The sequence below is a fragment of the Perognathus longimembris genome, chromosome 28 (genome assembly GCF_023159225.1).
Source record: "Perognathus longimembris pacificus isolate PPM17 chromosome 28, ASM2315922v1, whole genome shotgun sequence".
Classification (NCBI taxonomy): domain Eukaryota; kingdom Metazoa; phylum Chordata; class Mammalia; order Rodentia; family Heteromyidae; genus Perognathus; species Perognathus longimembris.
The window spans coordinates 59,623,413-59,636,611 of NC_063188.1; the positions used below are offsets into that span (position 1 = coordinate 59,623,413).

The following is a 13,199-nucleotide window of genomic DNA, read 5'->3' on the forward strand; positions in this document are numbered from 1 at the left end:
GGGTAGATGAATAAAGAGAAGAAGAGAATATGCAGACAAGAATCCAGTGTATATCTTACAAAATTAAGAAGAGTGAGGGAAGGAGTGTGTAAGGGAAGGGTGAGTCTGAATGTTGAAAAGGGTAACATGTTCAAAATGTATTCATAAACTGTTTGTTAAGTGGCAACTTCTTTGCACAACTACTTAAAGATAATTAAAAATTAAATTAAATTTACAAACTTGAACCAGCAAAGTATTTAAAGACATTTCTTCAAGGAAATATACAAATGGCCAACAAGTACTTAAATGATACTTAAGATCATTTGTCATCAAGGAACTACAAGTCAGTCCACAATGAAATACTACTTCACAGTCACTGAGATAGCTAGAAGTTTAGCAACAACAACCAAAAAAAGAGGGTGGGGGGAATGACACGTGTTGGTGAGAATATGGAGATATTGGGCCTGTGTACATTGCTAGAGGAAATATAAAATCGTGCAGCTGCTTTGGAAAACTTTGCTCATTCCTCAAAATAAACATAATATCACATACCTGCAACCCCTGCACTCTGAAGGTTGAGGCTATAGGATCTTGAGTTTTGGCTACATAAGAAGACCAAGATCCAAAAAAAGGAGGAGATTAACCAAATTTTCGCAATTCTACACACACACACACACACACACACAGATACACACACACACACACACACACAAGAATTGTAAGCATATACTTCTACATAAATGCTCTTAGCAATACTATTTTTCTTGGGGCGGGGCCAGTCCTGGGCCTTGGACTCAGGGCCTGAGCCTGTCCCTGGCTTCTTCCCGCTCAAGGCTAGCACTCTGCCACCTGAGCCACAGCGCCCCTTCTGGCCGTTTTCCATATATGTGGTGCTGGGGAATCGAACCAAGAGCCTCATGTGTAGGAGGCAAGCACTCTTGCCACTAGGCCATATTCCCAGACCCCAGCAATACTATTTATAACAGGCAAATATCTATTCTTCTTGAATAGATAAATGAAAAATGACCTGTGTGCCTATATAAAATGGAATGTTAGCTGTAAAAATGAATGATGTGCTGATAATGTGCTACAACACAGATAAACCTTGAAAACATTGTGCTAAATGAAAGAAGCCAGAAACAAAAGGTCACATATTATTTCAGTTATATGAAATATCCTGAATTGGTTAACTTATAGACACAGAGTGCAGATTGGTGATTGTTATGGGCTATTTAATGAGCACGGTTTGTTTTTATATTTTTGAGGTGACAAAAATGTTTTGGAACTAGGTCAGATAAAGTTTGCACAGTATTGTAAATGTACAAAATGACATTGAGTCATACAATTTCTTTCATTCTATTATTCTTTTATTTTTGTGCTAGTACTGAGGCTTGAACTCAGGGCCAGAGCACCATCCCTTGGCTTTTTCATTTAAGACTAGCACTTGAGCCACGTCTCTTTCTAGCTTTATTGTGCTTACCTAGAGCTAAGTATCTCAAGCATCTCATGGACTTCCTGTCCAGGCTGGCTTGGAATCTTAAATCTCAGCCTCCTGAGTAGCTAGGATTAGAGGTGTGAGCCATTCTTCTGAATTGTACTCTTTAAATGGTTAATTTTATGCTATGTAAATTGTATTTCAATAAAAACAGGAAAAAGATAGATGCTGAGCATATTGGTATAGGCGCTGTAATCCTAACACTTAGGAAGCTGAGACAGGAGTATTATGAGTTCAAGGCCAGCTTATGTGACATAAAGAGCTCCTGTCTCAATAAAAAAATGTTTAATAAGTAACGAGTAAGTCTTACTAGCTTTTTCCTGATTTATGTAGACATAGAAATAAAGGGTGATTTACTATACACACCTTCTTAAGCTTGCTTTGCTGAAAGTTTTTATAAGTAATCTCAGCTTGGAGTTTGGAATGCCTGTTACGGCTAAGAAACCAAGTAAAGATTTTACTGATGGTACCTACAAACTTAGGAGAAGCACTCTTTTTTTTGCCGGTCCTGGGGCTTGAATTCAGGGCCTGGGCACTGTCCCTTTTGCTCAAGGCTAGTACCCTACCACTTGAGACATAGTGCCACTTCTGTTTTTTCTGTTTGTGTGGTACTGAGGAATAGAACTCAGGGCTTCATGCATGCTAGACAAGCACTCTACCAAAAGCCACATTCCCAGCCCACGCACTCTCTTCTTGAGAGCTTCATAACATCCTAAGATTCCTGGGCCTCTCCAGAAGTAAAGTTCCTGGTGAGGCCAGGAATGATGTAAACCAGGTAGGTACCCAGACTAATTTTTCAAGAGGGTTTTGTATGCGTTGGTGTCATTGGCTTCAGTCTTAGTTCTTTGAAACTGATTATACCAGGTTCAATAAGAGCCACTCACAAATGTGTTATTCTAGGCAAGGTCTAGGTTACATGCCAGTGTTTGTAATTGTGGCACTGTAACAAGTAAGATAGATAGATTTTTATTGAAACTAAATAAATAATTTGATTGCCATGAAAATAAGAATATTTGGACCAGGAGATGTAGTAGCTCAGTGGTAGAGCACATACTTACAATGCTGTGGATTCCATTCACAGCACCACAGGGCGGGGGGGTGGTGGAGAAAATAAAGGAAGAGTACTCAATGTTTCTAAATCCTGGAAACTCAAGCAGGGAATAAGTATTTCCATTTACAAATATTCCATTTCTCTTTGCAAAAGAACAGTTTACCAAATAATTTAGAGTTCTAGACAGTGTAAGAGTAGAATGGGTTCCTTATATATCTAGGAAATAGGATTTTAAGACATCAGTAATATTCCAAAAACCATTCCTCATCATTCAGTCTTGGATTTGCACTCTTATTAACCCACCTATTTCTCAACTATACCTCTTGAAATCCTAACTCAGCTTACTAATATGGCCTCAAGGTTCTTGAAATGTATCCTACCAGGACTGGGGATGGGACGCTGTGGTAGATTATTTGTCATCATAAGTGGAGCCCTCTCTCAGTTCCAGCCCCTGTATTTCGAAAAGAAAAGGGAAGTATCCCACCAGAAGCTTCCATACAAAGGAACCTGGGCCCATCCTTTTCCATGGGGCTCTGAGAAAGTCCTCTGTTGAAGTTGAAGCCCTCAAACTTGTAGCTGATTGGAGGAGCTTTCAGGGAAGCATGCGAGTAAAACATAAAAAGCAATCTAACGATGACAAAAGACTTACAATAGTGGTGTTTACCTTATTACTGATAATTTTCAAAAAGGAAAACATGTGATGAGAGTTCATTACAAGAATAACGCAACTGACAAGGAAATGTAGTTTTTTCAGTGGCATTTAAACTAAGATAAAAGCCAACCCCCCCAAGAAATTTAGACAGAATATCAGTAAACATAATGATTAACCCAATTTTCAAAGGAGAGAATATATTATGCCAAATTTATAGAAGTGTGTGAGCCATCTAGGGTAGTCCTAGCAGAAGACCACAAGAGCTCAATAGCTATGTGCATATGAACACATAAGATGATGCTAAGTGAAATGAACTCCAAGTTATGGAAATAAGTGGTTTATCATTGTTGTTATGTTCAACATACCATGTGAAATTGTGCCATTTTCTTTTGTCTTTCCCGTGGTTTTACCTCTAATGTCACTGTAACTGATTTGGTACCCTGGGTATTGTGTATACATTTATCAGAAGTAGGGAAGGGAAGGGCAACATCAAAATGGAGAGACAACGGGTAAAAGGTGAACCAGTGCAACAGCAATACTTACAAAACTATATGCTATAAACCAACTCTACAACTCGGGAGTGAAGGAATTGGAGAGGGGGAAAGGTGGGAGAAAAGTGAGGGAGAAGGTAACAAGTTTGATAAGAAATGTACTCACTGCCTTACGTAGGAAACTGTAACCCCTCTGTACATCACTTTGACAATAAATAACTCAATTTTTAAAAAGTGTGTGAGCATAATTTTTCTAGACAAAAAGACTTAGATAAAATAGAACAATTGTGATATATGCCATGAATATGCCAATTATGTAGCTATAATATACCCAAACGATATCAGAAATCAAAGCAATTTAATAACTTAATGATGAATAAAATTTGATGGGTAAGTGATGTGAATCTCAATAGCATAGAATGATGAGAATGATGCTAGATTCAAAATCAAGGAGAAAAGTTGAGATCAAGTTAATATTTTTTTAAGAAACTGAAATTCTGACTGCAAACAATGTACAACACCTCTCACCCACATTTATCCATGGTCTCACTTTCTCAAAGTTCAGTTCCCTGTGGTCATTTATGGTCTAAGATATTTTGAACCAGGTGCTGGTGGATCACACCTATAATCCTAGCTTTAAGGGAGACAGAGAGCAGGATTGGGGTTCAAGGCTGACTCGGACAGAAAAATTTGCAAGACTCTTATCTCCAAACTAACTAGCAAAAACTCAGCACTATGTACACATAGCAAGCCTAAGGCCCCAAGTTTAAACCACAGTACTACCACTTAAAAAAGGAAGGAGGAGGAGGGAGGGGAAGGGGGGGAAGGAGTGGGGTAGGGGGAGGGGGGAGAAAGGAGGAAGAAGAAGAGGAAGAGGAGGTGGTATTTTGAGGACTGGGGAAGTGAGTCAAATGATAGAGGATCTAGTTAGAAGTCTCAAGGCCCTGAGTTCAATTCCATGTAGACAAAAAAATATATTTTGAGCAAAAGAACAAGACCACACTCATATAATTTTTATTATAGTATAGTTGTTCTATTTTATTATCAGTTATACTAAATCTCTTACTGTGCCTAACATGAATTAGATTTTATCAAAGGTATATACCTAGGAAAAAACATAGTATATGCAGTATTTGGTATCATCTGCAATTTCAGGCATCCACTAGGGGTCTTGAATACATCTCCATAACTGCACTATAGCAGTTCAATATTTGACAAAGCAGCAAATGTACTCTGACAGATAGAAATGTATTACGCCAGTGACAATATGGATGAATCTGTAGAAATATCCTATGCAGCATACAATTTCTGAAATATTTATATTAGTAACATATTGCCAATTTAAGCTAGGGAAAGAAAATCATATCTTCTGGTTTGACATCTCTTCCCATTTAGTAGTGTCTGTCAGTGTTTGCCAGTGTCTGTCTTTACAGAGTGAAAGAAAAAAGTCTTTCAGGATTTTCCATGGGTCCTCTAGGACTTGATTAAAGTAGCATGATTGGGTTATTGGAAAACAATACATGGCTCTCTGTTCACATAAAATGACAATAAAATGTTTTAACTACAAACACAGAAAGTAAAATGATTGTAAAAAGTAGTTTATTCCTGAGAAGATTTTGCCTTTCTTTAAGTAATCAAGGACTTCATAAAATCAATATAAACTATAGAGGAAAAATGGGCATGTAGTTCAGTGGCAGAGCACTTGCCTAGCTTGAGTGAGGCCTGACTTTGATCTCCAGCATGGCAGGAAAAAGAAAAAAGTAAAAAGAAAAAGCAGGAAAACATAGACTATTGCCCTGGATAAATAAAAAATTTATTATCTGGGAAGATTATTCAAAAAGTAAAGCAAGCTAAGAATCTAAGACACAGGCCTATAATCTCAGGAGGCTGAGATCTGAAATCTTAATTTAAAGCCAGCCCAGGCAGAATAGTCTGTGAGACTCTTATCTCCAGTTAGCCACCAGGAAGCTAGAAGTGGAGGTGTGGCATAAGTGGTAGAACACCAGCCTTGAGTGAAAAAAAGCTAAGGGATTACTCCTAGGCTCCGAATTCAAGCACTACTAAAGAAAAAGGTAAAGCAAATGTTTTCCTACTTCTCTATATTCTCTTTTATACACCAAATTATTTCTAGTTGCTTTATCTTGGATTTTTTTTTTCCGAAATGCAAAAGGAAGGCAAGGCTTTATTTAAGCGAGTTGCAACTCAGGGCACTTCCTACCCACCAACACAGCGGAGGTTAGGAGGAAGCCTCGATCTACGATTACACAGGGCTTATAAAGGAAAAAAACAAAGTTAGAACAATCAGGTGTTCAAGCAAGCAAGATTAGGACACAGGTACAAATCTGATTGGCTCAGGGTTCGAGGCATTCTAGGGGTGGTCAGAGTTAAGCATTCCCAGCGGTTAGAGTTCTAGACCGACTGGGCCCTAATGGGCTTGTCCTGGGTCTGCTCATAGGGCCTGCTTATCTCAGGTTCACGTGGTAAAGTGGGGTTCACGTGGTAAGGTGGGGCTCACCTGGTAAAGTGGGGCCTGACTTCCTTTTTCTTTTTGGTACCTTGGGAGCCAATCATGGCTCTATTCTGTCCATTTCAATGGCTTGCATGTCTAGGGGATGATATAGAGGTAAGGCATGGGCCATTAGGGCCCAAAGTAGTATCCAAAAATAACTCTGGTCCCTCAGTTTTAAAGGAAGGTTGATGGGTGAAGATCATCTTCTGTATTATCTTGGATTTTTTTCATTGTTGTTTTTCTGTGCCTATGACTCTTCTCCCTAACTTAATTAGGTTCTCTTGAACCTAATTTGTATCTACCTTCTTCTTCTTCTTTTTGCCATGCATTTAGTGTTCTGTCCTGGCTAACTAAAAGTTATTGATGTTTAAATGGAGATTCTTTTTATATGCTACGAAAGTAGGCTTACACAATGTAAGCTTTTTGTAATTGACAGTATTCACATCCAAAAATTTGAAAATCACATATTTAATTCTTATTATAGAGAATTAATAAGTGGCTAAATTACTTTCTCTACTTGATTTCTTCCTGGTAGTATACCTAAGAACACATAATGTGTGTGTCTGTGTCTGTGCCTGTGTGTGCGTGTACACACACCAGTCCTGGGGCTTGAACTCAGGGCCTGTGCACTGTCCCTGAGCTTTTTTGCTCAAGGTTAGCATTCTACCACTTGAGCCACACCTCTACTTCTGAGAAGAGTCTCACACTTTCCAGCCCTAGGCTGGCTTTGAACTGTGATCTTTAGATCTCAGCTTCCTGAGCAGCTAGGATTACAGGTGTGAGCCATTGGTAACTGTCTGAGGACAAATTATTCTTTGTCTAGATGATTTCTGGGGTCACCTAAATGCAGCAATTTCTCCCGATATTTTTACCTGCTTCCTGTTCACCAGTATACCTGTCTTGTTGATTCTGCCTATGAACTATGGCTTTGTTTACAACACACAATTTTATGATAGAATCTAATGATAGGTATCACTAAGAATTTTGGGCATTTGTAAGTGCTGAGATTTCCCACAGTGGAAAAAGAAATGTTCGTGTCTAGAATTCAGTTTCAAATAAAACCATAGGACACATTTAGAAAAACAATGGACTGGATATTTGAAGTGTCTGTGGAAGCAAAGAAGCTTCAACATTGAATATGCAGCCTTAGAAAGAAGTTGATGATAAAGAATGTTCTTTTACATCTATCAGCAAGGCATAATGGAAATGTAATAAAAGAGCAGGTGAATATTGATAAGAGAGTAATGTGACGCAATAGTACTAACAGCAAAACACATTAAAGGATACTAGTGAAACCCATAACAACAGTTTTTCTGAAGGAAGCAAAGTAACTAGAAAAGGCTGCTTTCTGTTCATTGTAGTAATTACATTTACAGAAATACAACATTATGCTACCCAGGAGATTATGCATTTGTATGTTCTACACTCAACTTTTATGAGCAATAAGTGCCAAGACATTAAAAATTAAGAAAACAACTTGTAAGTTATGTGATAGGGTCAGTACAGAGTATTTTATCTTCATCATCTATAATATTGTCATTAAGGTTCTAAGTAGATGCCAGCTTTCTTATGGTTCTGTGAAGGTTCATCACAATGACCCCCAGGGATTACACATTTTTTGAAGTAGTTCCTAAGTCATCAGAGAAAAGTTCTGTCTTGCTGAACAGAGTTATAATATTCTAATGCTATGAAAATCTGGGATCCTAAGTGGAAAATGTTACCAATCCACATGAATATTTACTTTACCCAAACACTTCATTTTCTGATCATTCTGGACCATTTACTATGTAATCCTTGTATGTGGATTTTTGTTTTTCTTGAAAGAATGGAGGACTTTAAGAGACTAGATCTCAAGGGTTAGATCCTTGGCTTTAAAGACTCCCTTGGACTGTTTTGTGGCTCTTGGCTGTAGCAACTTGTTTTTTTGCAGAGATGAAGCATCTGGTTTTTGTTATCTCAATGATGCTGTCCTGGGAATATTACGATTGCGACGGAAATTTGAACGTATTCTCTATGTGGATTTGGATCTGCACCACGGAGATGGTAAGCTCTTCAGTTTCAAAGATGCTAGTACAGCGGGTTTGGATCAGTAAAGCTCCTTCTAGAAGAAATGCCTGTTGCAAATGCAGTTTTACTAATTGAAATTTCCAAAGTAGGAAGTGCAGGGATTCCTTTGATTCTTGCTTTGCTTCTCAAGGTAGGCTCCTGTCATTTCCTCTCTCTTCTACTCTGTGGCAAAGCTGTACACAGAAAACACTAGAACTTAGTGTTTACGCCATTATGCAGGCACCTCCCAGGGTCTTTCATCATGACTTCTAAGGGAAATTTGTGCTTGGAGCTTTCTCCTGTCTTTTCACCCGTGCTTTTATCCAGATTTTTGTTTGTTTTGTTTGTTTTGCTGGTCCTTGGGTTTGAACTCTGAGCCTAGGCGCTGTCTCTGAGCTTCTTTTGCTCAAAGTGAGCGCTCTACCTCTGGAGTCACAGCACTACATCTGGCTTTTTTGAGTAGTGTACTAGAGATAAGAGTCTCATGGCATTTCCTGCCTAGGCTAGCTTTGAACTGTGATCCTCAGAGCTCAGCCTCCTAAGTAGGACTACAGACATAAGGTAGCAGCACCCGTCTGGTTAATTGTTTTCTATTAGCATATATTAATTATAGAAAGTGATTTCATTGTGACCATTTATAGATATGTATAATGTGTTTTGGTCAAATCCATCCCCTATTACTTCAAAATATAGTTGAGAATATGAAGGACTAAGGATTTGAATTTTTACCAATAGGCTACCAGTTTGTGGAGTAATCAAAATTAATGCTACTTTCTTTGTACTACTAAACTAGATAGCCTTGGACTATGATGGCCAGTGCTTGGTTAACATGTATGAAGCTCTGGACTTGGTCTCTAGCACCAGAGAAGAAAAATGAGATAGTCATTCACAAACATAGGACATCTTCCTTAACTTGTAATAACACATTCTTTTAAAATTTTTGTTTTATACCATTCCTGGGGCTTGAACTCAAGGCCTAGGCACTGTTCATTAGCATTTTGCTTTTTATAATTAGCACTCTACTGAGCCACACCTCCACTTCCAACTTTTTTGTAGTTAATTGGAGGGACTTTTCCACCCAAAATGGCTTTGAACCATAATCCTCAGATCTCAGCTTCCTGAGTACCTAGGATTACAGGCATGTAATACCACACTCTTAACAGTTTAGAAGGACTAACCCTCCTGTGCACTTTCCACCTGGAATGTAGACTTCCAGGGACAGTTGCCACATTCTATTTCTTTAAGAAGTCCTGTCTGTGACACAAAGCATTTCCATGCATTTAAGAATATTTATTCTATAAATTATTAAAGGCTATCCTGCCCCCTCTCCACATTAGCGATGAATGCTTCTCTGCTTTTAGGAGTTGATTTTTTGTTTGTTTGTTTTAAGCTAGACTAACATCACAGCATAAGAGAGGAAAACAATAATATATGTTTGGGCTTAAGGGTAGTTTTGCTGCCACAACAGAAAAGAAGGAATAAATTTTGGCAGGGAGCCTCCCCCAAGGCACTTTACCTGCCCGGGTGCTAGAAACATGGATCTATGACAGAAAACTGCAAGTAACAGAGTGGTGAGAGAAGGGTTAAAACAATATGCTACTTTGAGAACCACATTGACTGAACTGAATGTAACCTTGACCTTACTCAAAACCTTTCCGAGGCCCTATGGCCTATAACACGGGAAGCCATCTGAGCCATAGCTTATTTTTATATGGCCAGTAAGTTACTAATGTTTCTTTTCCATTTTTAAAAAGTTGTAAAAGTATATAAAAAGTTATGTATATGCATGTGCTCATGCACGTGCATGCGTGCATGCACGTGCACACACTCACTGCATAATAGTAACCTTATGTAGTTTACAAAGCCTAGAATGTTTACTGGCCACTTAAATTTGCTGATGCTAAGCCTGAAGCAATATCAATCTCTCCCTCTCCCTCTCCCTTTCCCTTTCTCCCTCTTCCTCCCTCTCCTCCCTCTGACTCCCTCTCCCTTTCTCTTTCTCTCTCCTTCCCTTCCCCTCCCTCCCTCTCCCCTCTTTCCTCCCCCCTTGCTTTTCAAATTTAATTGTACAGCAAGGGTGACCTGATGCTTTCAAATACAGATTACCGGGCTATGTACCCAGAATGTTCAGATGAAGTTGGTTAAAGAATCTATAGTGTAACAATACTCTGATTTTTCTTCAGGCCGCACCTTGAAAAGCAATGATCTTCCCTATAAAGTCCTAAGTCAGTACTGTCTTTAAAGACTTCTCTTAGGCCTCTCCCCATCTTAGCTGTCCTATCTCTCACTACTCACTGTCCAGGCTGGTCTACTCAGTGAGCAGGTCTCTTTCTAGTTCCCCACCTTTGCCTTCCTTTTCTTCTTCTTTTTTCTTTTTCTTTCTTTCTTTCTTTTTTTTTTTTTGCCAGTTCTGATGCTTGGACTCAGGGCCTGAGCACTGTCCCTGGCTTCTTTTTGCTCAAGGCTAGCACTCTGCCACTTGAGCCACAGCGCCACTTCTGGCCACTTTCTATATATGTGGTGCTGGGGAATCGAACCCTGGGCTTCATGTGTACAAGGCAAGCACTCTTGCCACTAGGCAATATTCCCAGCCCAGCCTTCCTTTTCTTTAGCTTTGCTTTCTCCTCCTCTTTTGCAGCTCCAACTTCTACCCATTTGCTCAAATCCCAGCAGTAACAGATTTTTCCTTGGCCACTCCAGCCTAAAAGGTTCCCTTCTGCCTCTCAAATCCTGTATTGTTTGTACCACTGATTGCTATTTAATTATGTATTATTTTATATTGTTAAACTTTAATGTGACTATGTCACTTCTTACGATAGAAACTTCTTCAAGAGTAGAGATCTTTCTCTCTGTTCAGTGAATTGAACCAACAGTACTCTGCATGTAATAGTGGTTCAGTAAAATTTTGTCGTATGAATGAATGATTATGAAATTCAGAATATGAGTCCCAGAGTTCAAGAATAGAACCAACTCTGTTAAACCATATAAGAACAAAATAAGACTGTCACCTGAAACCATTCTTTCCATTTGCAGTGTTATTTCTACACCATTTAGAGTTTCCTGTTTCAGCCAACTTTTATGGTGTGTTTCATTTCAGTTTATTTCCCCTCTTCAGCACCTCCCTTCCAGTGACCCCTGCCCCACCCCCAAACTCTTACACATTTGGTTTCTTTTAAATCTCCCATGATTCAATCACTAACCTCCTCGGGTAGCTTCGCTCACCACTCTCCTTCACACCACCCCATTTCCTCCACCTCTCTTACTATGTACATTTGAAAGTATGATTTTGTAACTGTGCCCAGTAGTATTTCCACCACCCCTTCAAAAAATACAAATGAATCCTAGGTATATACAATGATGCTCCATACCCTAACTCTTCAAGAAATACAAATTAGAAATGCAAATTATTTTTTCTGCTTAAGATTCAAAAGAGTAAGGCTACACAGTACAGGGAAGGAGTTGCTTGGAATTCACATACACAAATTTGGCTGAGGTATAAATTAATAGTTTCTTGATGGGTAAATAACCTGGATTTTCATGCAGTATCCTTGTCTCTAAATTGAAAAGGTATTTTCATTTATTTTGTTTTGTTTCATTTTGTCTCCATACTTTCTGCCTGGGGCCTTTAACTGGTTTAACTGCCTCCCTAGAGCAAAACATAAGGCTTGGGAAATTCAAACATACCTGTTATATCCAAATAGACTTCATATTATTTTTTAAGATCTCTGTTGACCTCTAATGAGGACTGAATGCTTGCATTTAAGTCAACACAGAGACAACATTGTTGTTTGGAATGTAAAAGAGGATAGTACCTGAATTTGCTAATAGTTCCTCTACTTTACAGAATGATTATGTGACCAACAGTATGGCATTAGGTAATCCTGAGAGGGAAGGGGTTCTCATGAGCATTATGGATATCATATTAGTAGTAGCTTTGTGAGGGTTACAAAAAATCCCAGCTCCTTGGGGGCTGGGAATATGGCCTAGTGGTAAAGTACTTGCCTTGTATACATGAAGCCCTGGGTTCGATTCCTCAGTACCACATATATAGAAAAAGCCAGAAGTGGCACTGTGGCTCAAGTGGTAGAGTGCTAGCCTTGAGCAAAAGAAGCAAGGGACAGTGCTCAGGCCTTGAGTTCAGGCCCCAGGACTAGCAACAAAACAAAACAAAAAAATCTCAGCTCCTATACCTAGACATCTATTTTCTGACTCTGTTTACAACAGAGACAAAAAACACACCCCACCTCCCAATCTTCCTCCAGGCTTTAAAACTGTTGTAGTTGAATGTAGTTGCCTATGCCTATAATTCCAGATACGTAGGAAGCAGAAATCAGAGTGATCAGGATCATGGATCAAAGCCAACCAAGGCAAAAAATGAGACCTCCAATCTCAATAAATAAGCTAGCTATAGTGGTTACACACTTGTCATCCCAGCTACTCATGAAGCATAAAAAGGAAGATGAACCTACCTATATGGGAGACATAAATAGGAGAATCACAGTCCCGGCTGGCCTAGACAAATATACAAGACACAAAAGTAAAAGAGTCTGGAGATAAGCTCAAGTAGTAGAGCACCTCCCTAGCAAGGCCCTAAATTCAAATGCTAGTGCCACATAAAATAAAACCTTCTGTAATAAAGATACTATGAAGGACAAGGCCACGACTATTTTCCATTTTCAGCATTTTAACCAGAAAGATGTGTTATATGGTACAAGATACGGGAGTTCAGGCAGTCTATATTAATAATCAAATCTGCTTTAGATAGAGGCACTTCATAGTTAGTTTTCACTATATAATGCTTAATGTTTGTATTGGATGTGTTTTCAAAGAGTTATTATACTTCTTTGAAAAAAATCCCCAAAATTGAGCTAGAACCACTTACACAAAACAGTAGAGCGTAAAGTTGGTGTTAGTTCCCTCTGTTTAGTTCTGTTGACAATGCCTCAGTCCTGGGCCTTTGTCCTTTCCCACCTCTC

The 13,199-nt window shown here is 38.9% G+C and overlaps 1 protein-coding gene across 1 annotated transcript in view; it reads left to right on the top strand.

The window, feature by feature from the left end:
- The window catches only part of Hdac8 (histone deacetylase 8), a 252,699-nt gene that overhangs the window by 75,170 nt on the left and 164,330 nt on the right, over positions 1-13,199 (top strand). Inside the window, exon 5 of the mRNA XM_048336072.1 lies at positions 8,108-8,220. Coding sequence (XP_048192029.1) covers positions 8,108-8,220 — 113 coding nt within the window. The remainder of the gene's footprint in view (positions 1-8,107; positions 8,221-13,199) is intronic.